This window comes from Paecilomyces variotii (genome assembly GCF_004022145.1).
Source record: "Paecilomyces variotii strain CBS 101075 chromosome Unknown C8Q69scaffold_8, whole genome shotgun sequence".
Taxonomy (NCBI): Eukaryota; Fungi; Ascomycota; class Eurotiomycetes; order Eurotiales; family Thermoascaceae; genus Paecilomyces; species Paecilomyces variotii.
The window spans coordinates 1,018,468-1,044,789 of record NW_021167147.1 but is presented as its reverse complement, the minus strand read 5'-3'; the positions used below and the strand labels follow the sequence as shown (position 1 = coordinate 1,044,789).

Below are 26,322 nucleotides of genomic sequence, written 5' to 3'. Positions count from 1 at the left end.
TGAGAAATGAGAAACAAACAGACGCCATCCAGTATGCAAGCAACGCAATGTACAGAAGGTCATCAATAAATCGACCGGGCAAACGCAAGTACCGAATGGACATAGGCCATGTAGGTCTCCGACATCTATAGATATCTACCCATCTCCGACGCCCAACAAGACGAAAAACGAAAATAAAGAGAAAAAGGTCCATTCATCTAGTTTATGACCCCGAGGTCGTAGCCGAGAATCCTGCAGCTACGTGTGCGATGCAGTTCCCACTCCAGGGAGTTCAGCAGAAAGCACTCTTAAGCTTTAATGGCTTCGTCCAGCTTGTTCAGAGCGGCCTGTGCCTCTTTGACGAGAGCACGGCGTGCATTTCGAGCATTTTCATCTCCGTCAGGCTCGATACTATCCGCTTTGAGCAACACCTGCGCCAGAATGGTCTCCGAGAGTTTCCGGAATTCAAACTCACGAGCTTTCTGATCCGCTGGAGGATTCGCGACAAACTCGTCGCAGAGCGGTATGAGAGTCTTGCGCAGGTACTCCATGAGAGCATCCGCCTGTTGAAGTGGACTGCTCATGTTCTTTATACTCGGGGCCGGTGAAGGGAGCGACGAACCGCCAGATGGCACCGGTTGCTGCTCCGCCGGTGGGGCCAGGTTGTTGTTCGAGTCGCCCTTCTTTTTGTTTTTCTTCTTATTCTTCTTGTTCTTTTTCTTCCTCTCGCCGCCGTGGGTGTGGTGCTCATGATCTGCACCATGATGATGAGCCGAATGGGTTCTCTCCACCTCACTGCCTGAAGCCTCGCTGGACGTCGTGTCATTCGACTGCGTATGCAACACCGCCATCACCACCGATTCTTGCTTAAGGCCTTCTTCTCTGCAGGGTTTCGAGTCGTCATCCAGCAACTTCCCCTTGTACAGCAATTTGACCCGTCGGGCATCTGAGGCGCCTGTCACCTCTGCAGCGCGCTGCCGCAGCTGCCCCACCGTCAACAGACCATCATCGATAGAGTAGGCCGGGAAGTGCAGCTCGTATTGGTTGCGAAGGTGCACGAGGAAGATGGTATCGGGCGCATTGTCGCCTGTCGCGGCATAACCGCGACCAGACTCGCCGATGTCGTCATTGGTGAGATAGCTATAATCGCCATCACTCACCCGCGGAGGGGCTTCGGGACGTCGCCAGAAACTGGAGAACGGTTGGCGCCAACTCATAGCGACGAGTGCAAGCACGCACGCAACGATGGTAGCGATGAAGGCGGCAATAGCAGGAGAGTGATGAAAGACCAGCGTCGAGTCTTTCTCTCCCGAGAGAAACCGGACGAAAAGGCGCAGGCTCCGGGTCGGTTCAAGGTACGTCGAACGAGAGGCAAGGTTCGCGAAGCGGTCGGGAAGACTGCGCAGCGAGACAGGCAGATTCGTAGCGATGGAATCGAGATATGAAATGCACGTCTCACCCAATGAAGGCAAAAGCAGGGGAGACGACGATGGCGTCATGGGTCGATTCCCACCCCGCCTCTTTTTGGTTTTTCTTGTATCTTCTTTGGTTCTCCCTTCTTGTCTTGTTTCCAGCTGTGAGGGTCCGGGGTGAAAAAGAGGCTGCGTGGCACAGCTGAAAACGGGCTCTGGGTGGAGTTTGACAGCAACACCTTTGGGGATTCTCAGACGGCCTGGAAGTTTAGGCAGAATCCCAAGGCGGAGTGTCGGTGCTTGCTTTGCCGCGCGGCTTTTTGTGTAGGCGCTCGGCTGCTGCGTTTCTTTTTATTTTTATCGCGGGGTCGCCCAGATCCCATTGAGGGGCATTGTATGCAGAATTAAAAGATTGAATCGCTGGTCCTAGACTTGCTGGTGATGTCGGACTATTTTAGAGCTTCCCCATGAAGCTCAACGCTTGACAAGACCCGCGTCCTTGGAATCAGTCGAGTGAAGCTCCCTTGGATACTGCACCTGCCACAATATATATATTTGGATCGCTAGACACAGGCGAATTGACCGTCAAGAGCTAGAAAACCCTTCCACCCAAGAAAGCCTGAACAACAGGTTCATGAGAAGCTCATGAGAAACCGGATTCGAAAGGTTATCAATATTATTCATTGCAAGATTGCCTAAGCAAGTGGGAAACATGATCTATGGCGAGGTTGCCGTCGGTCTTGTCTCTATATCCATATCCCAAGCAGTGCCCTCCAACGCCATTGCCATGCGTGATTAAAAGATGTATATATATGTACACTGAAAACAGAAGGCAGCGAATTAAAGTCTTACGCTCGTAGTCTGCTTCCCAAACCAGCGCGCCAGGCCGCTACCGCCACCCTCAGCTGCACCTGAACCGGACATCCATCTCGGACGCGGGAACTGGTCCCCTTGAAACCACTGAGGTACGTTGGAAGTGTCATACGTGTTTTTGACCCGATGGAAAAACGACTGGAAGAAGCCTTCCTCCTCGTCATCGAGCTCTGGCGCGACCGTCCGTGATGCAGTCGCCGCAGTCCGCGTAGAGCGAGCGGGACGAGATCCCTCAGCCGGTGGAGTCCATGTGGCCAGGGCGGCTCGGTTGGTCGCCCTGCCTCGAGCGACTCCCGTAGGAAGACCAACCGTATCTGTGTTCCTCGACGCGAGCCCCAACGAGCCGAGGCCGCTCAACTCCCGCTCGATCAGCTCGCGACCTTCTCTCCATCCACCAGCGCCGATACCACTGGGGTCATTTTCAGAATCGTCATCCTCTTCCAAAATGCCAAAGCTGAAGATCCTTCTCATTTTCCCGTACAGGTTGAACATGGTGGCGCATACGGGAAGAAAGATGAAGACTGGGAAGAAGTAGTCAAAGCCTTTTCCTAGCGGTGTCAAGTTGATGAGACGACCAAGGAACTTGTAGAATGTGGTGTTCCGCTGCACTTCTTCTGGCAAGAAAGTGAGGAAGTTGTAAGAAAGCGGCACTGTGAGCTTGGCAACCTGTCCTGCGTACCAACAGGCACTCTCGCCATATGTATTTCGACGCACCAAGGCACGGTTACCCCAGACCTTTGCATCATACATTCCAACGAGAGCCGCAGTGCACATGTATAATAGCCAGGCAGATGCGGTGACCTGTCCTCCAAATCCGATCGCACCAGGGTCACTCGAATGTGGTACGACAGTAAGGCTGATGACTGAAAGCTTCGGCGCAAAGGACTTGATCAATTCGGACCAAATAATACAGACCGACGCGACAGCAAAGATACCAGCAAACAATAGTCGTAAGCTTGGCAGGATATTCACATGGAGATGATACCGCATGTATGGGGTCAGAAACTTTGCGCGGGAAAGAAACGAAGCGTGAGGAGATGTTCGGCCGAAGTCCAGTTTCTTGGAGGCGTAAGAGTCAATAATTGCCTGTGTCTCTGCTGCCGACTGCACCAAACGATCCCACTCATCGAGGAATCGAGCCCGGCGATGGCGCGCACGTTGAAGACGCCTCGTGAGATCCGCCATATATCGCTCAGTGATAACCGCAGGGACCGTCGCAGTCGCCTCGGCGATAGATTGACCAGCCAGAGGCTGCGATTCGGAAGAATTGCAAGTTTCCGCCAGTTCCTCGATCCAGTCAGTGAACTCCCTCGCACTGCCGGTCTTGCGGCGCTGAAGCTGAGAGACTGTTGCTTCGAGTTCCTCCAAGTCGGTGATCGCATCCATCAAACGGTCATGCACCTTCGGAGCACGTGCCTGTATTCTCCGGAGACGGCCGCTCGCATTGGCATTTCGCAGTAGAGTGCGAGGTATGGAGACGAGTCCGTGGCCCATCAAATAGATGGCCAGGATGAGACCCCACACGTACGCAAGGGCCATGACCAGGCCCTTGATGGAGGTAAAGTCGAAGCCATTCTGAATGGAAATGTAAATCAAGCCCACGATACCGCAACAAAGGACTGTCAACTGATAACGGCCATTCGAGCGTAGCGAGTACATAAGGCGACCTTTGGGATCACGGTATCCGGAATCAACGAACTCGCCCAGGAGAGGCAAGATGATCCACGTCAAGACGAATATGAGCCAGTATGCAATGCGCCATGACACCAGGACCATCCGGTCAGGCAACCATATACCCGTCGCACGGCCATTCGCTCGAGAGCTGGATGTCAAGTCGATCGGAACGAGTAAGACGACGCTGGCAGGGAGCGCGAGGGCAAGGAAGACGGGGACGATTATGTAGGCGGGAGTGGCGCGCAGCGTCAGAAAACGGCGCAGGAGGAGTAGAACCAAGACGGATATGGTTACCAGGGCGAACGCGAAGAAGATCCCGGAACCGACGGGAGCGGGCGACGAGGAGACCATGTTGCTCGAGGCAAGTCGTAAGCCACGTAATGGCCGGTCGACATCTGTTTGAGAGGAATTCGCGGTGTCAGAGAGGGACAGACTACCCTCTGGTAACGAGGGGTAGCAGGAAGACGTATGTAGCAAGTGGGATAAGGAGGATAAGAGGGGGAGAGGCAAGAGGCAAGTAGAAAAGAGAGTGATAGCTCAGGAGCCTTGAGGTTGTATGAGACTCCGCACTGATATTCGTATGCGGCTTATGTATGCGATAAGCCGTTGCGGAGCCAAGAAAAGTCACGTGACGAGTGCGTGTACATCCAAGTTCATCATTCCCAAACCGGAAACCGAAACTAAATATAGGACACTAATGCCAACTGAAGATTATCAGATAGAAGATCAGAGAAGTTGGAAAACGAGTACGACCGTAGAACACAGAATATCTGTAGTTTAACATTTACCAGGAAGGCTCACTGCGGATATAAAGTCCTTACTGAGGATTCGGCTCTTGGAACTTAACAGCCGGTATTATACTGCGGGCTTCTCGTTGCATCGGCGTTTCAACTTGTTTGACAAGGAAATTGTCTCCTCCTGGCAACATCTATTGATGAGATCACATTGTTGCATGTCTTGATTTGTGTTATCCAGTCTGCAATTTTTGCGTCTTATATATATGCCGATTGCTGAATACTATGGAGTTACACCTAACGTGGTAAGAAAGACATCGAAACCTAGATGCTTTTGGAAGACGAAGACTGCAAGCTCATCGAGAAAAATCAAAGAAATGCTTGCTGATGTGGATGAGAAAGATAGACCGGAAAGCGGAGGATCCTGAGTCTGCATGATTTATGAACGAAACCTCAAGCATCTCGTCTTCTCTTCAAATTTGCAAGGTGCGCTCTCTTATAAAATCGTGACTGGTCTCTGGCTTGTTAGAAGCAGTAACCTAACCATAGTTGGAAAGCATACTTCACCGTCCCAACTCTGACGCTGGGTTGTCAAAACATGGATTTCGTACTGGAGTAAATTGGAAGGGTGAGTTCACGAGCGGCAACCCCTTCGAGACGGTTCTGGACCTCGCTAAAAACCGAAGCAACGATGAATACGAGTTCTCTGGTGTTAGACTAGCCCTAATTTCCTGGATTCCACCAAGTGCTGTCGACCTGGTCTGGGGTCGAGACACGGTGATGATGTCATGTGAAGCTTTCGGGCCAGGGCCAGATGCAAAAATTGCAGTGGTTCCTGGAACACCGGAGGTGGTAAACTACCATACTCCGCAGTTAACTAGCCATTGGGTTTGATCAGTAGAGATGAGTTCCTGTGCCAACCTAGCTACAAGGCGGTGTCCAGAGGAGTTGAAATGAAGAATCGAATGAGCTGGTCCGTGCGTCTATATAGCGTTTTGATCATCGCACTGCAGCAGCGCTGGTTGGCGTGGTGCTGCTATGGTTGAGCTCCCCAATCCCTTCAGCGAGGACACCGGCTTTTCCCGGGTGGATTATTTCCCTGTTGTCGTACTTCTAACTACTAACTACTCTATACTGTATGTAGTCAGTTCCATTGAAAGGCGACTGAGCTTGTCTAACGAGGAGTTTGGCCGAGATCGCGACGTCGTCCTTGTAATAATGATAATTGAATTCTTTGGCTAGACAAAAGACGGTCGATGACAGATCACGTGGTCTAAGCGCATCGGGAACTCGATTGGGTGCATCTGGAGGCCTGACCTGACCTGTTGGCATCACGGTTTCTCGCACGATCGCCACGTATTTTATTAGAATATTATTAGAATATCAACTATCTAGCAGTCCAGGAGCAGCAGCGCAACATGAAACCAAAGACACGAGTCACCACGAACAATTGCAGGAAGACAGCGTCGTAATAAATAATAAATAATATTGCTGGGCCTTGGCCGTGCTTTCTCCGGCCCGTTTGGCTGTCCCACCAGACTCCATCGCTCCCGTCGCTAGTCCTTTGCCCGCTAACGACCAAACAGATCTTCAAGGACCTTCCGCATGCTTCGCCCATCCTTCAGATCCTCATCCTAATCCTATTCGATTCTAATCCTGGTACGGTACTCTTCTATCTGCTCCCTTGCTGTCCGTCCATGGATCCTTAGCTCACCACCATCCCTCTTCCCTTTCCTTTCCTCTCCTCTCCTCTCCTCTCCACCACCGCAAAGAATCCCCTTCCCGGAGAGTCTCTGCGAAAGGTGCGTTTCGCGGCTGTTCTTCCCCCCCGGCCACACAGTCGCGACCGTCCCCTCTCTGGTGTTGAAACCATCTCTCCGACAGTCTTCGTGTGTTCCACCGGTACCAAACCCGCTCTTCGCAGTCGCGATCACACGGTTCGCACTGGTCATCCACGGCTTCACAGACCTTTGACTGGTCTCCCTTTTCTGGAATCAACTCTACTGTCTTCCTCACCTCAACGCCGTTCCCTCTCTCTGTCTTCCCCAACACCCACCCGTTCGTTTCGCCCAGCGCGGCCTGACGCCTAATTCGGGTCTACCCACCCCTGTCATCTGTCACCACCTAGAGAAAATCATACGCCGCCTCACTCGAACTCTGCCACACTCAGTCCACTTGACCGTGTCCGCCTCTGGAGCCCAAAGGGCTCATTCCCCCCCGTCGAAGCCAACCCTTGCTGTGCTGGTCTTTCTCCGCTTGCTTGCTTGCTTGCTTCGCGCGGTCGAACACTGACGCTGAAGCCTGCTGGGTGTATGATTCTGCAGACAGGAAGCGATTCTTCCACCCGCCGCAGCACCCGCGATATACACTTTTCGTCGACCGTGTCTCTGGTCGATCCCTTCCGTCGTTACCTCGCATCGCGGCCTCGGACTTCATCGCCGTATGGTTTAGGAGCTTTTCTCTTCAGCGAATGCTGACGTCAAAGGACGACTATCGCGGATCTCTCCCCAGTTGCCCGTCACTGGGGCTTCTGATATGAATCCCGCAAGCTTTTCCAATGTCGGCGGAGGCATGCCCGGCGCGGGCAAGCCGCCAGGCCCCGTGCAAGTTCCCCAGAAAAACGAAAATGCGCAGGTGATCTTGAGATATGTCGCCCAAGCGTTGCAGTCGCAGGGCCCGTTTGCAGGATGGCGGGCGGAGGTGCCCATCCAGGAGCGGGCGATGAAGGTCTACCAAATGTGAGTTAACTTTCTTGCGCGACCTTGGGTTGCGACAGGTTCCAACCCGTTCCACGACCGTGTCTCGCATCTTTGATCTTGCCGCGCACTCCCCAACTTTCTCTCTCGCTACTTTTTGCTTGTACTTTATCACTGATTTTTGTCGCAAGGATATCGTCCCTCCGTCTGATTCAACCCCGGATCGAGCTGCAGAGTGCCGTCCAGGCAGCCCTGAGCTTTGAGGAGAAAGCGTTTAGGGATGCGAGGGAGAAGGTAATGCCCCAAGAAGACATAGAACCGTGCGACCCGCTCTTGGAAGTTCTAATATCTTTGCGCAACAGGTTGACTACGAGAAGGAATGTACAGATAAACTGGTTCACATCCGAGATACTAGGGCACGACAGGCCGCAGTGATGCAGGGCGGAATGATGCAACAAGCAGGAGCCGGTCCAGGTATGGCCGGTGTTCGTCAGAACCTCATGCAGCCGGGTTTCGCTCCACAGATCAACCGGCCGATGCAGGCGTCACCGATGCAAGTCCAACAGCAGATGGCGATGGGGATGAATGACCCGAATCAACAAGCCGCAATGCAACAGCAACAGCAGCAGCAACAACAACAACAACAACGACAACAGCAGTCACAGCAAGCATTCATGCAGCAGCAACAGGCCCAGCAGCGACAAGGCACTGGTGTGCCACTACGCGATGATCTCAACATGCTGTCTCCTCAAGAGTTTGAGCAGGTCTGTCGGTTAGCCAACCAAATGCTACTGAAGACCTCGCCTGAGGATATGGAGAAGATCAAGATGAACCTGCAGAACATGACCCAGGAGCAGAGACAATATCTTGCAAGGAAGAATATCGAACCGATGACGTACTTCTTCCGTTCACAAGCTCTAAGGGAGCTGAGGAGACATAAGCGGAATCGCATGGAGATGGCTCGCGCACAAAACGGAGGTGTTGACCCCAGTGGCGGAATGATGGAGGACCCGATGATGAACCCACAACAGCGACAGATGGTCCAAAATATGATTGGCCTTCAGCGAAATTCGGCGATTCCCATGAATGCTCAACAAAACCTTGATCCTACATCATTTATCGGCAACGTCGAAAACATCCAAGGACAGCAGGCAGACGGTCTTCGTTCGCAGGAAGCGGGTCAGCTGGTTGTACCTGCCAGCTCTTCTCAGATGAATCCACAGCAATTTGCTGGGCCTCAGGGGATGTTTCCAAGCGGTCAACAGCTCGGACAGAATGGCCAGCCGAATGCCAACCGATCCATGAACCCTCACTTCTTGGCCCAGCAGCAGCATCTCCAGAATTCCCATAATGTGCAGCAGGAGCGGATCCAGCAAGCAGCACAGTTTCAGGCGCAGTCGCAGGCTCAGTCCCAAGCGCAAGCGCATGCTCGCGCCCAAGCCGCCCAAAAGGCGCAGATGGCCATGTCGCAAGGTGGTCAGGTCAATCCCCAAATTCCCCAGACGATGGCCCAACCCAGTCCAGCCATGCCGATGCTGAACCGACCACTGGGCCCGCAGATGTCACCGGTCCAGGTCGGTGCTCAACCTCGACCACAGTCCCGAGCTCCTGGTATGGGCCAACAGCCTCCGGGCGTCCAGTCAATCCCTAGCCAGCCTGCTATGCAAAATCGAGGCCAGATACCTCCCGGCTTGCCTCCTGCGGTGCAGGAACAATTGTCTCAGATGACGCCTGAGCAGATCAACGCCTTTCTGATGAATCGTCGCAATCAAGTCATGGCAAGAGCAAATGCCGCTCAACAGTCTATGTCGATGCAGCCGAACCTTTCTCACACAGGCCAGACTCCGCAAATGCCGAACGGTCAGCTGTCTAACGACCCAAACATGCGCGCAACGATGGGCCTGCAGCAACAGATTTCTGGGATGGGTGGTGCACAACCACAGAACCAGATGCTACCAGGCCAGCAGATGTCATTGCAGCAACGACAGCAACAGAACGATCTTCAGAAATTGCAATTCTTCCGCTCGCAGAATGGCGGTCTAGACATGACTCCTGAACAAGTCAGGGAAATGGATCGTTGGCCTTTCCCGCCGTCGATCCTCAATTCAAACAATATGAATTCACCTGTGCCAAAGACTGTTAAAACGTGGGGCCAGCTTAAACAATGGGCAGCTCAGAACCCCCACCTTCTTGGGGGTGTAGACCTTCCAAAGTTGCTCACTCTTCAACGACTTCACCTTGCGCAGACTCTGACCCAGGGGAGGGATGCGAATCGTAACCCGGAGCAGGGCGGTCAAAACCATGGGCTGCCCATGACGAACTTCCCAGGGCACCAGCAGCCATTCATGGCACCGCAGAACTTCCAGCCTGGCCAGCATCAACATCCGCCGTTCAATATGGCAGCAGCGATGCGTCCAATTACAGCAAATGACATACATATAGCCCGACAGAGACTAGGTGCTCAGGCACAGAACTACACAGATGAACAGCTAAGGGAACTGCTGCATCGGAATCGTCAGAAACAGATAATGCAAGCTCAGAAATCTGCAGCAGCCCAAGCATTTGCGCAGCAGGCAGCACTGAACCAAGGTCAACCAGCGCAACAACCTCAACAGCAACCAGCGCCGGCTCCTCAGACAACACCACTCATGAAACAACAGCAACCGGTCCCGCAACAGACGCCGCAAGCAAATGCTAAGAGCCAGGCCACTGCGGCAGCAAAGAATGTAAAGGCGTCACCGGCGAAGGCGGCTTCCAAGAAGAGGCCTAGTGATGAGGTGACAGAGGTCCCACCTCCTAAGGTTCAGCCAGTATCCCAACCACCTGCCTCCCAAGCCCCCGCGGTCACAGCGCGCCCTAATTTCACCCGTGAACAGTTGGCTGCTATGACCCCGCAGCAGCGTGAGCAATTGGAAGCTCACATGCGCAGACAGACCAGAGCCCCGATAACAAAGGCTGCAGCGGAAGAGGCGTGGGGCCATATTCCTGAAAAGCTTAGACTTCTGTATGCTGAGATTTCTAAAAATGCGCCCCCTCCCAAGCCTGTGAAAATACCTCCTGAGCAGAAGGCTGTCATGGCCCAGCAACTCAGAGAGTGCACAGATATGTTAGGTAGGATGGATACGTTGGTGCAATGGTTCGCAAAGATTCCGGGACAGGAGAAGAGTGTCCGGAGTCTCCTTGGTATGGTAAGTAAAATCTCACTGCTTTTTTTTTCGTATGATGCCATCCCTGCTAATGACAGCTACAGCGCATTCAACTCATGAGGCAATTCAAAGATCCAGACTGGACGATCAATGACCAGTTCACCATACCACCTGAATCTCTGGCGCAAACGATCACCTACATCAAGAAGCTGTTCACTGCCATGATCAGTAAGGTGCAAAGCCAACCTGCCGCTCAACGAGCTGCACAGCAGGCGGCTGCCACTACTTCTGCTGGTCAGCCGGCCACCCAGGCAAAGCTGAACGCTAGCAATCTGCAGCAACTTCAGCAACAAGAAGAAGCCCTGCAACGCGCCCGACGTGCTTCGATTCAGAGCGTTCCTCCGGCACCCACAGCTCCACAAGCTCCCTTTGCTTTGGGTGCCCCTTCGCCTCAAGGTGTTCCTCAGGCCTACGGCCCAGGAGGGTTGACCCCAGACAAGCTGAAACTGCCTCCGACAAAGAAGAGAAAGCAGTCCCATGGCACAACTCCTGGTACCCCAGCTCAGGGCCAAGCAGCCGCCACTGCTGCATCGAAGGCGCAAGGTGCCAAGCAAACGCCTGTCGACGTCAACAAGGCCACAGCTGGTTTGGTTGGTCCATTCAAGTGTGCTGAGCTTGAATGTGAGCACCACCAAAAGGGCTTTGTGACGCAAGCCGCACTGGATAAGCATGTCGAGGAAAGCCACAAAGTTGAGCAAATCGGCGATCCCTTGGAGTTTGCGCTGGAGAGCTTTCGTACGGTTCTTGCCCAAGACAAAGAAAAACCAGCAGTGCAGGAATCGAAGGTCTCAGCTGCGGCACCGGATATGCAGCGCGTTGTTAGTAAGCCGGGTATTGTTGGCCTGAAGCAGGATATCAAGGGTGATGGGGCAACCCCAGCAACCGTCGGGGCTACCCCTATGGGCCGTGTACCCAGCCAAGTTGGTCCCAAGTCGACATCCCCGGCATCCAATCAGTTGCAAACCCCAAGAACCGTATCCGGTAAACCGCCTGCTGGCAGACCTACTGGAGGCAAAGAAGAGAGGAAAGAGGGCGGCAAGACTTCGGTGCAGATTTCGTCCGCTGAGGATGCGGCAACCAAGGACCCGTGGGCGGATAGCACGATCTCGCTTGAGGCTATCCATGACACATTCATGGACTTTGGGGATGATAGCTTGCATGGGTTGGGCTTTGACCCACTTGAGGAGTTCCTCAACTCAGAAGCTTTCAGCAAGAACACGGCGGAAGACACACCGGACTCGGTTGAGACGGGCGCGGTTACTCAGACGCCTAAGGATGCTGAACCATCCAAAGATGTTGACGTTAAGATCAGTGGTGTGAGCGACGACAATTGGATTCCCGCTGACTGGGTAAATCTTCCTAGCCACGTTGAGGGTGAACTTGATCTGTTGATGAATGACCGATGGGAAGATCTCAACTGGGACACTATCGATCATAAAGACGCAGAGCTCAGTTTTGATAGCGGACCGATTGATCTCTATGCCATCTAATCTCTCACCTACCATCTGAGGGAGAGCAACCTCGGTGGCGCTTTTGATTATGTGGCCTCTTTTTCGTTCTGTGGCGTGAGGACAGATGCTGATTGTACACTACAAGACCTTCTGGGCCAGGACTATGTTTGTTCCATCAGGATTGTGTTCCCTTGTCTTACTTTTCTCTTGATCGAGCGAGGGCGTTTTGCGGGACAGAAAAGTTTGATGCTGACCTTTTGAGGGGCATTGGAGATGGGGAGAATGATCTTGGCTTCTTTTCTTCTTCTTTTGTCTTTTCTTGTTCCAATATTTTATGCCTGCGGGTTACGATGATACCAAGGATACTTTGTACACTTTTTGAGGTTCTTGATCGCTATGTCTTCTTGCAATGTCGTTCTATGCCAGTTATTATGGAGAGTTGGCGTAGAGTATGCCATTTATGCGCGCCTGGAACAGTATTCATTTTCTCGTTCGATCCACTATAGATAGGAACAACGTACAACCTTATGTTGATGCACTTCTAGAAATGAAAACGAAGGCCCATAACTATCATTTGTAGTACTGTACCATCACGCTACGGGATAACACGGATAACTTAAGACTATCTCCGATGAAAGTGCCAAGACCCGCCGATCAGCCGATAAGGCGGACGCGTGACTCCAGACCCATGGGCCTTCTGTATCATCACCGCAACCCGTCATCTCTCATCTAGGGTTCATCTCTTGTCGTTGGAACTGTATCCTGGTATCGCAGCCAGGTAGGATGGACAGCAGATAAGGAGATCCTTATACTAAGATAACACCGTTCCTGCACAGGGCTTCCAAACTCACTGGAGTTGCTACCTTCCGAAGCTCCACTTCGACGACAGGAGCTCCCAGCTCCAAGAAGCTCTTTGCCATCCATTGTATCCTCTTTACGACGCTGAGTGCAACGGCAGTCAAAATGGCCCCCAAGGCACTCATCCCGTTCCTTGTCGGGATGATGCTTCTGACCGGCGTCTGCAATACTCTTCTGAGCAAGTACCAGGTCCGTTGGGGATAATCCGCTGCTCCGATGTCAGACGCGGAGAAAGTGCTAACGTTGATATCTCAGGACATGCAATGTGTCAGGAATTGTCATTCTCCTGACCCGAAAGAGCGGAAATTATTCGAACAGCCGGTGATCCAGACGTAAGCTTCTCCCGTCTGCTCCAGTCTGTTTGAACCCTGAGCTACGTTAATGACCGAGCCCTCAATACAGTGCCCAGATGTTTATTGGAGAAATGGGCTCCTGGCTCGTCGTATTCCTCTCCTGGATATATTCTCGATACACTACTCGCCGATCAGCCGACACTGCACCTCTTCTAGCCGGCGGTTATCAGCCGGTCAACAATGTTGATGCTGCCGATGACGACGACGAAGACCGCACCCTGGGAGGACCAGGTGGACCAAACCCCATCAACAAGCCGCTTGTTCCCAATGATGAAACGCGAATAAGGCTTGAAGGATGGAAGACTATTCTGCTGGCTGCGCCGGCGTGCTGCGACATCGCTGGAACGACACTGATGAACGTGGGCCTGCTCTTCGTGGCGGCAAGCATCTACCAGATGACCCGTGGAGCACTCGTCCTTTTTGTCGGGCTCTTCAGCGTCCTGTTTCTTCGCAGGAAATTGTACCTCTACCAGTGGCTGTCCCTGGTGATCGTGGTTGTTGGTGTAGGCCTCGTTGGTCTCGCTGGTGCCCTCTTCAGCGATAGCGGTGAGGCTTCTGATGATGTGGTAGGAAATGCCATGGCTGTCGTTTCGAGGGCAGTGGAAGATGTTCATGCCACAGCCAGGACACCAGAGGCTGTGCGCACCATCATTGGCGTGCTCTTGATCGCTGGCGCTCAGATTTTCACTGCGACCCAGTTCGTTCTCGAGGAGTGGATTTTGGAGCACTATGCTTTGGAACCGTTGAAGGTTGTTGGCTGGGAAGGTATCTTTGGGTTTATTGTCACTGCTGTGGGTATGGTCATCTTGCACCTGGCCATCGGACGGACAGAAGCCGGCAGGTACGGCTACTTTGATCTCAAGGAAGGCTGGCATGAAATCACCACCAATCGAGCTGTCGCAGTATCCAGTGTGCTCATCATGGTTAGTATCGGGTATGTGTCTCCCACCGTTTCCAGTTCCCAGTTGCATCCTGAATCTGACAATCTATTTTGCAGCGGTTTCAACTATTTTGGTCTCTCCGTTACTCGAACCGTGTCCGCTACGTCTCGCAGCACCATCGACACTTGTCGTACCCTGTTTATCTGGCTGGTCTCTCTTGGTCTGGGATGGGAGACGTTCAAGTGGCTTCAAGTTGCTGGTTTCGCCATGCTAGTCTATGGCACCTTTGTCTTCAATGACATTGTGAGACCGCCACTGAAGGCCTGCATACCCAGAAGCCGGAGAGAAAGGGAAGAATTGCTCCCCGAGGAGCCTATCGAGCACATTTAAACCCTGCCATATTTTAGTGGATATTACAGGAGCTGTGCTCCTGCCTTGTGACTCTGAGTCTACGAATACATTACGGCAAGACTTCAACGACTCTTTGGGGAGCCTATGTCACAGATGTTGACCGATATATATACTCAAGAGGACCAAATTGACTACTCCGCTAGTCACCCAAGACAGCATCATGCCAGATGATCCCAAAGGTCGTATTTCTACCTAACCGTTAAGAGTTTCAATACTGGATTTCTCAGAAATGGGTTGACCGCCCTATTCCCGAACTTTCTAGACTGGCGCTTTGGGCTCAAGTGACTTGAAGACTTTTCGTTTTGCGCATTTCATCATAGGATTGGCGTTCGGGTAAAGCGATTGTTTCATGCTCTCGCATCTCGTTCATTGACTACATCTTGTTTGTTTATCATCCATCTGCCACTATCTCGTCGACATATAGTCATTGCTACATAGCCTACAGATCATGAATGAAGAGAATATTTGATCTTATATACATCAATTGAATTTCTACTGCACTCAAGACCTAGCGGACACAACGTCTAAACATGCGATGATCCATTCTAGCCAAGCATTGGCCGAAAAAAGCTCGTCCAAGGGCATGAAAGAAGACAATTAAGTATTATCGATACAGAGACTGAATTGCACGAATATAACCAAAACAAGCCAAAATCGAAAGCTCGGGGGAAAGGAAAAAAGGAAGGTCAGTATTTAATACAGTTGGTTGAAGTGAATCGAATAGAAGCGAAACGATGAGATGTGGATATGGGATATGGAGAACCCTTCCTCAATGAATTAGACTCCGGACCCTAAAGTCAATGCTAGGGAAAGCGTAATAGGTTTTTAAAAAGGTATTTGTGGGTATCTCTTGAAAGAAAAAGACCTGTCCGTGCTGCCCTTTTCCGTGTGTTCTATTATTGTTGTTGTTGATGGTTGTGCTTTTTCCGGAAACAAAGTACGACCGTGAGTAATGCGGGTATACTAACCGACAGTGTAGGGGGCAACTATTGTACAGGGAATAAGATGTAGATGGTGAGATTTCGACTGGTTGCCGATGTCTTTTGATTCAGACAAGGACATAGAGGGCGCACATCTGGAAGAGAGATTATAAGTTGTTGTTCGATCGAGTCTCTTGGTGGAAACTTGTAGGGTTAAGAAGTGCCAAGGGGATTGATCTATGCACTTACCATCGAAAGCCCAATGATCATGCAGGACCAGAAGCAGACGTTCTATTGATTAAAGTGGTTAGTAACTCGGTTCGTCAGTGTAGGGGGTGACAGAAGGCAAGCTTACATTGAGGACGCGCCGGCCCCTGATGAACTTGGACCTCTGAATAGCTATGATGGGTAGTTGTAGCATCATGGTGAGGAATCCATAGCCACGCAGCTTCTTGGTGATACAAGCCATGACCAGTTCATGCGCGATGGAGCTGACTAAGAAGGTAATGAACATGGAGACAGAGCTTGAGAAGTGTGTCTTTGAGGAAAAGTACACATGGCGTCGGAGGAAGTGGTGGACTGGGATGTTCCACTCACGAGAGAACTCGAGCCTGGCCAACAGAATTAGCATTGCTCCAATTGATGATAGGGCAAAGGAGAAGTCTCACCAATCACAGGAGTTCCACCAGTCAGAATAGAAGCGACGGTCTGCGAAACGGGTGATCTCCGCGAAGGCGCCCAGCACATACTCGAAGATGACCAGAAACACCAAGAGGAAGGCTAGCATGAACGGAAACAGGAGCATACTGATAGTTTCGGCGAGGATCAACGCTTTATCGGCCATAGTGCTGTGGATTTGCAGTTGAACGCTTGCCTCGCTGAGGACTGGAAGCATAAACTCTTCCGTGATCAATGTGAGCAAGCTAATGCAGCCAAATACGGCCAAGGTCTTGAAAAAGACCTCTGACCAGCGGATTTTGTTAGTTCTCGGGTACTCCAGCTCATAACAGAGAGTAGGACAGAACAGATAGTCGACGTAATTCCCGACGGACAGATTACGCGGGTATGTGACATTTCCCAAGGGCGAAGTGAGCTCCGTCGCCAGATCTTCCCGGAGCTTGGATACCGACGCCGGTGGTTCCTGCGACTCTGACCGAACATGTCCATCTCGCGATACGCGCGGATATCGGACAGCTGCGTCCATCGATGCTGATTCGGGCTTATCCAACGAAGCCAGGCGACGCTGCGTTTCGCTCAGGTGCCCGTTATAGAAGGCATAGGAGTGCATCTTCATCAGGAGCACCAACGTGTGGAGGGTGAAGAAGACCTGAGCTGTCCAGGCCCAGTCGAGCAGAAAAGGCCAGCTGGTGTAGTTAGTATTTAACCCGACCTCGATCTCCATTAAATAGTTGTCCTTACCTCACCCAAAGACAGAGCCAGGCAAATTGGAACAAGCTCTGGATAACCATGCCCCCCTGAGACCAACGGAGCCATCCTTTACTTCTCCTCGACATGTGGTGTAATGGCAATGTCAGCCCCGTCGTGGTCACCATAGCCAGATCACTCAGCGCCAGTTGCCATACGTTCTCCGTCAATAGACTCCATACATGGACGCGCAGTGGGTAACCAGTATCTTTGATGTTTCGCAGCATCGTGGTCACGACCATGATGGACAGACCGATCCAGAAGAGAGTAAAGAATCCGTGGAAGTCATGATAATCGCTCTCCGGATCGAAATGCGAAACGCGGGGAACGTAGTCGATGGTATAGAACAGACGGCGTCGTGCTCGCACCTGTTTCCTGGCGGAAGAAAGGGAGTGGACGGAGGGAGGCGCATCTTCGGGCACGGGGGTTGAAGTGCCACTATGACGGTATCTTGATGAGTAGGGGAGAATTCATGTGTTTCTTTCAATCACGTACCTAGATTCCTCTGTGGCCAGTTTCTCCAAAGGCGACGGTAGAGGTTGCTCCTCCCGTTTATTGGAGGCCTTGTTACGCGGCCGTAGTGTTTCAGTCGCACTGCCATTTGCGACCGACGTCGACATTTTGATGGTTCAACTCTTCTTTAGAAGTCGAGACGATGACTTCGCGCAGCTGTAGTTGGAAGGGTTCAGTGGCTAATAGATAGATATAAGCTGCGACATTGGGGGCTGCCTTGGGTTGGGGGGTAGATAGTTATTTGTTTAAACTACGTCAGCCCCCTCGAGGTCGGACTCGGGGGGCGCGATCGACCGGACGCTATCTACTTGCAATGCCCGTTGAAAGAGCCACGTCGGACGGTAAACGACCCGTATACCGGCTGCTCGGAAGGACGGAAGTTCCAGGATTGTTGCCTCCGCAAAAGAAAGGACATCCAAAGCATCCGATTCAGCTCTACCGTACGGCATCGCGCGGAGGACGTTGACAGCTGCAAGTTGGAATGATTAGTTGATGATTCATCAATCATCAACTCTCTGCGGTCCAGATTATGTAAGACCATGTCACGGGAACCCGAAACGCTCACCGCCTTACGCTAAGATCATTATGGACTAGCACGTATTTCTCCTGATACGGGGTCTGTATTGATACGGTATCGTGTCCCCGTAACTTACCCAGACCCCGTGCTCCAGCCAGGCGGGCCAAGACAAGCATCGTGCGAGCATCTCTCCGTGCATCAACAAGCATCCAACCGCCACGGCATCGGGGAGGACGTCAGGCTGTGCGGAACTGTCTTGCTGGATTTATCTTGGTTTCGACTTCAATACCCTGTGACGTTCCCAGAGTTGTCTCACCCCGTCGGGGGTGCTCGAAGCCACAATGACTTCTCGTACGTACTCCCCCACAATGCCACTTATCCTCTACACCGTGTCCCGTCCGCAGTCTCCAGGCTGACCAACGCGTGCAGTCAAGCAATTTATTCGCAATGTCCGATCCGCAAAGACGATCGCGGATGAGCGGGCAGTTGTTCAGAAGGAGAGTGCGGCCATCCGTGCCTCCTTTAGAGAAGAGAGCCACGATTCAAACATACGGTTAGTTGTCTATCGATTCAGGATAGGAGCCGCGACTCATACCAGGAACGCAGGAGGAACAATGTAGCGAAGCTACTGTATCTATTCACCCTCGGAGAACGTACGCACTTTGGTCAAATAGAATGTCTGAAGTTGCTGGCGTCTCCGCGCTTTGCAGACAAGCGCTTGGGTTATCTGGGGACCATGTTGCTTTTAGATGAGAACCAGGAGGTCCTGACATTAGTTACGAATTCGCTAAAGAAGTGAGTCTCCGTGTTACGGGAAATATCCAGAAGCGGTACATTGACATGAGCAGCGACTTGAACCACTCCAATCAATACGTCGTCGGTCTCGCCCTTTGCACCCTAGGTAATATCGCGTCCGTCGAGATGTCCCGAGATCTTTTCCCCGAAATCGAATCTCTGCTTACAACGGCGAATCCCTATATTCGACGGAAGGCTGCGCTTTGCGCGATGCGGATCTGTCGCAAGGTTCCCGATCTACAGGAGCACTTCTTGGAGAAAGCCAAGTTGCTACTTTCCGATCGGAACCACGGCGTCCTGCTGTGTGGACTGACGCTGGCGACAGATTTCTGTGAAGCTGAGGAGTCGGAGGAGGGCCCGGAAGGCGTCATTGAAGCGTTCCGGCCACTGGCTGGCGGGTTGGTTCGCACGTTGAAGAGCTTGACGACTTCTGGATACGCCCCTGAACACGACGTCTCAGGAATTACAGACCCGTTCCTGCAGGTGAAGATCTTGCGATTCTTGCGCGTCCTGGGCCGGGGCGATGTAGCGACCAGCGAGCTCATCAACGATATTCTGGCCCAGGTGGCAACGAACACGGAGTCGTCAAAGAACGTTGGAAATGCCATTCTGTACGAAGCTGTGTTGACGATCTTGGACATCGAGGCAGACTCGGGCCTGAGAGTTTTGGGCGTGAATATTCTTGGAAAATTCCTTGCGAACAAAGACAACAACATTCGTTACGTCGCTCTTAACACCCTCATCAAGGTCGTGGCGGTAGAGCCCAATGCCGTCCAGAGACATCGCAACACTATCTTGGAATGTCTGCGGGACCCGGATATCAGCATTCGCCGCCGTGCCCTCGACCTCAGCTTTACCTTGATCAACGAGAGTAATATCCGCGTCCTGGTGCGAGAACTGCTTGCTTTCTTGGAGGTAGCGGACAATGAATTCAAGCCCGTCATGACTACCCAGATTGGAATTGCCGCGGACCGGTTTGCACCGAACAAGCGCTGGCACGTTGACACGATGCTTAGGGTGCTCAAACTTGCAGGCAACTATGTGAAGGAGCAGATCCTGTCCTCATTTGTGCGGCTTATCGCGACCACACCGGAACTGCAGACCTATTCTGTGCAGAAGCTATACGCCTCCCTAAAGGAAGACATCTCTCAGGAAGGTCTCACTCTAGCGGCAGCCTGGGTCATTGGTGAATATGGTGATAATCTGCTCCGTGGGGGACAGTACGAGGAAGAAGAATTGGTCAAGGAAGTCAAGGAGAGTGATATCATCGACCTCTTCCTGAACATTCTCAACAGCACCTACGCCTCTCAAATCGTCACGGAATATATCATCACAGCTTCCATGAAGCTCTCTACGCGCATGTCGGATCCTGCGCAGATTGAACGGATACGTCGCTTTCTCAGCAGCCGGACTGCTGATCTCAGCGTCGAGATCCAGCAGAGAGCTGTCGAATACACCAACCTATTCGGCTACGATCAGATTCGCCGTGGTGTCCTCGAAAAGATGCCGCCTCCGGAGATCCGCGAAGAGCAGAGAGTGCTTGGACAACCGACGAATAAGCGGCAAAGCAGAATCCTCAAAGACAAGACAAAGAAGGCACCGAAGCAGACCGAGCAGGATATGCTGCTCGACTTGATGGGTGGCAGCGACGTCCCCTCTACGCCGACAGCTATCAATGGCTCCCAGAACACAGCAGATTTGCTGGCTGATATTCTCGGAGGCGACTCTACCGTCTCATCGCCTGCCCCTCAACCTGCGCCTGCGTCCAACACCAGTGCGATCATGGATCTTTTTGGTGGCAACGGAACACCGCAGCCCAGCCGCCCTGCTCCATCTACTTCTGCTTCCCAAGATCTGCTGGCTGGTCTTGGAGCGGCTCCTGCTGCATCGCCAGTGCCCACTCCGTCACCGTCGTCTGCACCCCCTGCCCATACTGCATTTAACAAGAATGATCTCGTCCTCACTCTGCAAGTGCAGCGGAATGCAAGCGGTGCTGCGCAGATTCTAGCGCGTTTCCGAAACACATCCAACTTTGACCGTTTTACCGGTGTGGGTTTGCAGGCGGCAGTGCCCAAGAGCCAGCGTCTGCAGCTTAACGCTATGAACAAGCCCGATCTGGATGCAGGAGAGGAGGGAACGCAGGGAATGAAGGTGGCAGCTGTTAGTGGGGTAAGTCATAAACAACATATAGACTCTGTCCTAGGATGTCTGACTAACTGTTATCTTTGTAGGCGCTCCCACCAAAGCTTCGTCTCCGTCTGCGTGTAACATACTCAAAAGATGGAGGTAACCCGGTCACAGAGCAAGTGGATTGGACAGAGCCTTGATCCAGGCAATGCGATATGACCAGATACTTCTAGACCTACACCTGATTTCTCCAATGGCGGATTCGCTGCCTGTGGCGATTGTAATAGTGAAATAACCCATACAAGGACAAGGTCATCACTGGCAGACTTCGCTTGACAAAGGCCTGTAGCCTCCGGCGGACGAGTAGCCGCGAAGGCGGACATAATAGTCGAGCGCGACCGCCATTTATCCCATCATACCCCTTCATCATTATCCTCGTCCCATTTATCCCATGTATATACTTGATGTTTATGAATGTCAAGAAACTACCATGACACGTCTGTTGGATTTGTAGCGAAAGATCAATTGCCATAAGCTGGCTCCCACTATTACCTCTTTTCAGAGACCTACAACAACTGTAGAAGATCAACTGTTCCAGTAACTATATTCTACCGCTCTTACGTGATGCTACATAGTCACTTCTGATCGCAGAATTGCCTAAAGCTGAACTTCTGATACTCTATCATTCATACAGTGGTAAATCACATCTTGGAACCAACATGACATAACATATATAAGAAAAAGACATCAAGAAACGTCTATAACATCAACAAGCATGATAATATACATCGCATCATAACGAAGCACGAATAAGAAATGGAGAGAATAACGATCAAGAAATAAAGGCCAGAAAGTACCAATCACAAGAAAAAAAAAATCATTTCTCACTCCACCCACTGCGCTCGACAATAAGGACATGTCGGATTACGAAACATGTCTCGACAGGTAGAAAGCCATTGATCAATACATTCCTTATGATAATTATTCCCGCATTGGGCCCTGCACCAGGAGAGTTGACCTGATGACTGTCTTTCGTTTTCTGTTCCCGAACTGTTTTCAGTGGAGTGGTCTTCTTCGTGGATAAGAGAGTTTGTGCAAATTGAGCAGTCACCCTCGATAGGTTTCTGGGTAACGATGCGTCTTGTGGTTGTGGGTGTCGATGTGATTCTGCTGATGTTGACTTCTGGTACTCTTACTAGCGAGACTCTTACTCTTGTTGGCCGTGTAGGAGAAATTGTACGCAGGTTGTCAGGTCCTGATACTGTGGTTGTAGATGGTGTCTCTCTAGTAGTAGCGGTGGACGAGGACTGTCTTGTTCCAGATGAGTTTCTGGTGCGCCCCGATATCCTTTCGGTTCTGGTTGATGTAGATGTAGAGCCTCTGTTTCGGACTGAGGAATCATCTGGTTCGACAGTTCGTGAAGCGCTTCTTGATGTAGCAGCACCGGCGGCGAGACTAGATGCTTGTCGCTGTGCGGGTCTGCCCGCTGTAGAACGTGCACTGTTGTCCCTTTGACGAACAGAAGGTTGGCCTGAATCTTCCAACGATTCAACCACCCTGTCGAGTCGATCACTCATGCTTTGCAGGAGATCATTAATGCGCTGGGCGCTGCATATTTCATCCGGTGAGCCATGCCGTCTGTAGTGGTTGGTCTCAGAATATCCCGGCGTATACGGATATCCCAGAGTAGACGGCGAGGACGAAGACGAACGACTGACTGTTCTGGTTGGTGTCGTCCGTATCGAAGAGGCTCGGTTCTGTCTCATTTGGAAATCTTCAACTTTCCGTGCCCATCTGCTGACCAGGTCGTGGCACTCATACTGATGCCATCTTTTGCACAGAACTAGGGGTGCCAACTGATCCAGGAGGTCATTGATATCAAGACCTTGTGCAAGGTCCCGGGTGCCTCTGTCCAGAAGGGAACACGCCTTTTCGCGGCTCACTGCGCTGGTTTGATTGTGGCATCGACGGCCTCTGGTGACTGCAAATCCGACACACCATGGCTCCTGTTCTGGATAGAGTTGGATGATTGATCGAAGGTCATAGGGGGAGGGGGAGGGGGAGGCACGGTAGAAAGCCATAGATGATGTAGCTGGTGTCTGAACAGGATTCAGTATATGGCTTTATCGATAAATGTTCTCCAAGTTAACTGGAGTCTTGTGGAGAATATTAGCTGATGTTTCTATACCCATCAAAAGCACCAGAGATATTTTGGAAAGAAGCCATTCTTATATGATGATTTTCCAGAACACCTGCAGCCTAGAGAAGAGGCCCTGGCACACTTAAACTGCAACTGCTGCGGCAGTTTGATATCGTCGTGGCTGTGCCTCAAAATGATGGCATGGTCGGTAGGGGTTCGCATAAATAACGGAAGAATACCCATATAGGTAGCCACTGATAACGACCACACCCTGACATATTACCAACAGTAAGAAACAATAAGAGACCTTTTTTTGGCTGTTCACTCAGAACTCCAGTAGTTGCGTATCGAGGAGGAAATCATGCGACTGTATGTGTTTCTTCTTATTGTTTCTTGTGCTAGCCGATTTCAAAGGGAGTCATTACTCTGATAGGTTCAAGAGATCTGGGATCTCTAAGTAGCGCCGCTCGATGATTGCAGCGATAACTGCACCATTTAGAGATCGCGATTTGCGCCACGAACAGATCAGAAACGCTGATCATCGCCGGCCCTGCAGCGCATAATAACTACTCTAAGTAGAGTAGTCTCTCATGGACGAGTAATATCTGAGAGTTCTATGTTGGTGGTGGCTGATGGGTTACATGTTCATGGGGCTCAAGCGAGTGCAATAATGCATTGTATGCAGCACGAACGGAAACATTCACTGTTACCCTTTCAGTAGCTTATACGGCGATATAGACTAAGGCTCTTTCGTAGTACCGCCGTCGGAGTGTCTGTCGTTCTTATCGGGGAGAATCGCACCTGCATACTTGGTGACGGGAGGCTGATTCTCTATACTGCTCAGCCTCGTGATGTGCATGAGATATGGCCTTAGATATCAAGAGATCAGATAAGTGCCTGGTGCAAGGACACCACTGAGCAAAAATATTTCCTCTTTGAATTATTCGCCTCTTTAAGACGCGACTTAGTTGGTTAGATATGAAATGCATTCCATCTTCGGCTTCCATGTGGGTATTCTCCGAGTCGGTGGGTATTTCGCTGGCCCACTCCAACAAGAAGTACATATTTTCCTGCCAGTCTTTGGATGATAGACTTGTTCTTTTTATTCGATTTCCGTGATCGAGCTATCTCCAGAATCAAATCGTTAGACTTTTCTCCCTGCGGGAGGTTGTGAATATCTACAATGTCTGCTCTGATGTTTTATCATGGCCGGAAGCTAGGACAGACATGTCCTCGAGGTACATACGTCCCATGCAGCGAACCTTCTGGGAGCTTGATCAGTTTAAATCACTATGCTCTATCGCTTTGTTATATCCTTCAGACTGACATGTTCATGTAGCTATTCTGCACATCTCTCCAACGGTTGCCCATGGGCCTATCGGGAGCCCGACGATTCTAAGATTCGTGGGTCATTATAACGGCATTAGGTGCGAACTCTCGACCTCATTATCTTAGACTTTGCTACAAAGACTGACTATGCAAATCAGATACAGTAGCCATATTGCTTCTCTCAAAACTATGACACCCCAAGAAGCGCAAGCTAGGCTCGCTGTACAACGCACTAAGCGTCCGGTCTCTCCCCATCTCACCATCTACAAGTGGCGGTACACCTCGTTGGCATCCATACTGAATCGAATCACCGGTGGTATTCTCACAGGAGGACTGTATGGGTTCGCAATTGTGTACCTTCTTTCGCCAGTGCTGGGTCTCCATCTGGATTCGACAACTATAGCTGAGGCATTCGGGTCACTTCCACCGGGAACAAAGGTCGCCGTGAAGTTTGGCGCTGTGTTGCCCTTTGCATACCACTGTTTCAATGGGACAAAGCATTTGATATGGGACCGCGGATACCTCCTAAGAAATAAGCAGGCTCAATATGCTGCTTGGGCTGTGGCTGTTGCCACGCTGAGTACTTCACTGGGGCTGGCTTTGTGGAAGTTTGAGTGATCAATATCGGTATTTTCTAAACACAGAAGGGCTACCAGATAAGTTCAATTGTGATATCTCGAGTGATCAGTATTAGTCGACAGTCGAGTCAAGGTTCTTTCAGCACGCGATGAACATTTGTGATCGTATCATTTGCAATGGGGCCAGTCTTGGATGCCGGTGTTCGAAGTAAGAGCCCCGCGTAATGCCATAAGTCCTGAGCTGCCTGGACCATAAACCCGGCTCGGCGGATCTGGTCAGCACTCGACCTTTCCAGGCATCTGTTCCATAGATCCTTCCATCGAGTGAGGCTGCGGTCAACTTGTATTCGAGCATTCGACATGTCACAGAAGCTATTGCGTATTCCGAATATTATAGAATGAAATCCTTTGTGATCGATTAGTCTTCATCTGAATATATTCAGAATATATCTCACCGAGCATAAGTAGAAGCATGTTGAAGATGCTCAAATTGCCAAATTGCGGATCACCAGGGCCGGTCCATTGGTTGCACATCAAGGCCTGCATTAATTCATTCATCGAAGGGGGTCGCCCATGCGACCTTTGGTCTAACGCCCAAGGCTCCCATGATTTATCGTCCGCTATGTCTATTCCCTCGTCTCCCGCTGGCAAGTCGAACTGTAGTTCTAGTGGGTTGAGGTAAGGCGGGTTATTGTAGAACATGACGAACCGACAATCCATGACGAAAACCAAGCACATTGTCCTATTACGCATTAGTCTTGGTATGTGTGTAGCCAAATAATTCGCATGTAGTCGCATACCTGATGCGCGTTTCATCCTCGATGAAGATGCGATGATCCAAAAGGGCATAATTATCATTCCATCTGCTCTGAACCTTCGTCAGGGACAAAGCGCGAGCAACTGCTAGTAAGGCAGGTACCCTCACAACGCGAATACGACGCCGGACTTCGGTACTAGGACTTGCTGATTGCACGATGATCACAAGAAGCGCAGCTTGAACAAACTCTAGTTTGTCGCCTGCAATCTGGCTAGGATTTTCCTCTTGCTTCATATACATGAGACGAAGGAACTGAGGGTCTTCAAATACCGACCACTCAATTATATCCGCGTATTGTATAGTAAGCGGAGAAAGGTTCTCCACTGGTTGGCATATGGTACCAATCAAGAATACCGAAAGAAGTAATGATGTAGAGACTGTTTCAAGATAGAAGCAGCTTCTGTGGATGATGCGAATTGGTATATGCGCCCGCTGAAAATAGGCTCCTATGGAGTCTGCCACATTTTCAGAGCAGAAAAATTTCTGTGCATGATCTGGGTCAAATTTCTCAAAGTATCTTGGATGCGCTGAAGCTACGTCCTTGAGTTCTGACACCATCCTGTCAGCAGCTAGCTGGCATAGATGCGGGGACTCTAGACCTAGCGAAGACGGGGTTTTGTGTGGTTCGAATGT

At 51.2% G+C, this 26,322-nt stretch overlaps 8 protein-coding genes across 8 annotated transcripts; 4 read left to right on the top strand and 4 right to left on the bottom strand.

Annotated features, from left to right (window-relative positions):
• Positions 1-287: 287 nt before the first annotated feature.
• C8Q69DRAFT_435025 (LMBR1-like membrane protein-domain-containing protein) lies at positions 288-4,499 on the bottom strand (the record flags this gene model as incomplete). The annotated part of the gene is made up of 2 exons (XM_028628542.1): positions 2,266-4,499; positions 288-1,497 (listed from the first exon to the last, which is right to left on the bottom strand). Exons 1-2 carry the CDS (start codon positions 4,287-4,289, stop codon positions 288-290), a joined length of 3,234 nt encoding a protein of 1,077 aa, XP_028483812.1. The 5' UTR covers positions 4,290-4,499.
• Positions 4,500-6,861: 2,362 nt separating this feature from the next.
• On the top strand, positions 6,862-12,220 carry C8Q69DRAFT_318564 (hypothetical protein). The gene is made up of 4 exons (XM_028627334.1): positions 6,862-7,410; positions 7,560-7,662; positions 7,731-10,556; positions 10,619-12,220. Exons 1-4 carry the CDS (start codon positions 7,208-7,210, stop codon positions 12,062-12,064), a joined length of 4,578 nt encoding a protein of 1,525 aa, XP_028483811.1. The 5' UTR covers positions 6,862-7,207; the 3' UTR covers positions 12,065-12,220.
• A 471-nt stretch (positions 12,221-12,691) lies between these two features.
• C8Q69DRAFT_472952 (integral membrane protein) lies at positions 12,692-14,997 on the top strand. Its single transcript, XM_028631011.1, has 4 exons — positions 12,692-13,072; positions 13,139-13,215; positions 13,286-14,170; positions 14,234-14,997. The coding sequence occupies exons 1-4, from the start codon at positions 12,989-12,991 to the stop codon at positions 14,505-14,507; spliced, it is 1,320 nt and encodes a 439-aa protein (XP_028483810.1). The 5' UTR covers positions 12,692-12,988; the 3' UTR covers positions 14,508-14,997.
• A 579-nt stretch (positions 14,998-15,576) lies between these two features.
• On the bottom strand, positions 15,577-17,493 carry C8Q69DRAFT_508509 (putative sterol o-acyltransferase; the record flags this gene model as incomplete). The annotated part of the gene is made up of 6 exons (XM_028632988.1): positions 15,577-15,603; positions 15,698-15,739; positions 15,804-16,059; positions 16,117-16,812; positions 16,868-17,311; positions 17,369-17,493. 6 exons carry the CDS (start codon positions 17,491-17,493, stop codon positions 15,577-15,579), a joined length of 1,590 nt encoding a protein of 529 aa, XP_028483809.1.
• A 594-nt stretch (positions 17,494-18,087) lies between these two features.
• C8Q69DRAFT_472944 (putative gamma-adaptin) lies at positions 18,088-21,371 on the top strand. The gene is made up of 5 exons (XM_028631010.1): positions 18,088-18,254; positions 18,333-18,456; positions 18,510-18,698; positions 18,752-20,867; positions 20,930-21,371. The coding sequence occupies exons 1-5, from the start codon at positions 18,245-18,247 to the stop codon at positions 21,023-21,025; spliced, it is 2,535 nt and encodes an 844-aa protein (XP_028483808.1). The 5' UTR covers positions 18,088-18,244; the 3' UTR covers positions 21,026-21,371.
• Positions 21,372-21,470: 99 nt separating this feature from the next.
• C8Q69DRAFT_472942 (hypothetical protein) lies at positions 21,471-23,394 on the bottom strand. The gene has a single exon (XM_028631009.1). It carries the CDS (start codon positions 22,904-22,906, stop codon positions 21,710-21,712), a length of 1,197 nt encoding a protein of 398 aa, XP_028483807.1. The 5' UTR covers positions 22,907-23,394; the 3' UTR covers positions 21,471-21,709.
• A 531-nt stretch (positions 23,395-23,925) lies between these two features.
• C8Q69DRAFT_318373 (succinate dehydrogenase cytochrome b560 subunit) lies at positions 23,926-24,956 on the top strand. Its single transcript, XM_028627332.1, has 3 exons — positions 23,926-24,203; positions 24,305-24,392; positions 24,453-24,956. The coding sequence occupies exons 1-3, from the start codon at positions 24,149-24,151 to the stop codon at positions 24,910-24,912; spliced, it is 603 nt and encodes a 200-aa protein (XP_028483806.1). The 5' UTR covers positions 23,926-24,148; the 3' UTR covers positions 24,913-24,956.
• A 44-nt stretch (positions 24,957-25,000) lies between these two features.
• On the bottom strand, positions 25,001-26,247 carry C8Q69DRAFT_508506 (hypothetical protein; the record flags this gene model as incomplete). The annotated part of the gene is made up of 3 exons (XM_028632987.1): positions 25,001-25,278; positions 25,328-25,614; positions 25,673-26,247. 3 exons carry the CDS (start codon positions 26,245-26,247, stop codon positions 25,001-25,003), a joined length of 1,140 nt encoding a protein of 379 aa, XP_028483805.1.
• Between the last annotated feature and the right edge of the window lie 75 nt (positions 26,248-26,322).

Coding starts and splice junctions, on each gene's coding strand:
- C8Q69DRAFT_472952 (XM_028631011.1), top strand. CDS start 12,989: ATGGCCCCCAAGGCACTCATCCCGTTCCTTGTCGGGATGATGCTTCTG. Junction 13,216..13,285: donor GAACAGCCGGTGATCCAGAC/GTAAGCTTCTCC, acceptor CCCTCAATACAG/TGCCCAGATGTTTATTGGAG. Junction 14,171..14,233: donor CTCATCATGGTTAGTATCGG/GTATGTGTCTCC, acceptor TCTATTTTGCAG/CGGTTTCAACTATTTTGGTC.
- C8Q69DRAFT_318564 (XM_028627334.1), top strand. CDS start 7,208: ATGAATCCCGCAAGCTTTTCCAATGTCGGCGGAGGCATGCCCGGCGCG. Junction 7,411..7,559: donor GCGATGAAGGTCTACCAAAT/GTGAGTTAACTT, acceptor TTTTGTCGCAAG/GATATCGTCCCTCCGTCTGA. Junction 7,663..7,730: donor TTAGGGATGCGAGGGAGAAG/GTAATGCCCCAA, acceptor TTTGCGCAACAG/GTTGACTACGAGAAGGAATG.
- C8Q69DRAFT_472944 (XM_028631010.1), top strand. Junction 18,457..18,509: donor AGCCACGATTCAAACATACG/GTTAGTTGTCTA, acceptor CCAGGAACGCAG/GAGGAACAATGTAGCGAAGC. Junction 20,868..20,929: donor AGGTGGCAGCTGTTAGTGGG/GTAAGTCATAAA, acceptor TTATCTTTGTAG/GCGCTCCCACCAAAGCTTCG.
- C8Q69DRAFT_472942 (XM_028631009.1), bottom strand. CDS start 22,906: ATGGCTTTCTACCGTGCCTCCCCCTCCCCCTCCCCCTATGACCTTCGA.
- C8Q69DRAFT_318373 (XM_028627332.1), top strand. CDS start 24,149: ATGTCTGCTCTGATGTTTTATCATGGCCGGAAGCTAGGACAGACATGT. Junction 24,204..24,304: donor AGGACAGACATGTCCTCGAG/GTACATACGTCC, acceptor ATGTTCATGTAG/CTATTCTGCACATCTCTCCA. Junction 24,393..24,452: donor GGTCATTATAACGGCATTAG/GTGCGAACTCTC, acceptor TATGCAAATCAG/ATACAGTAGCCATATTGCTT.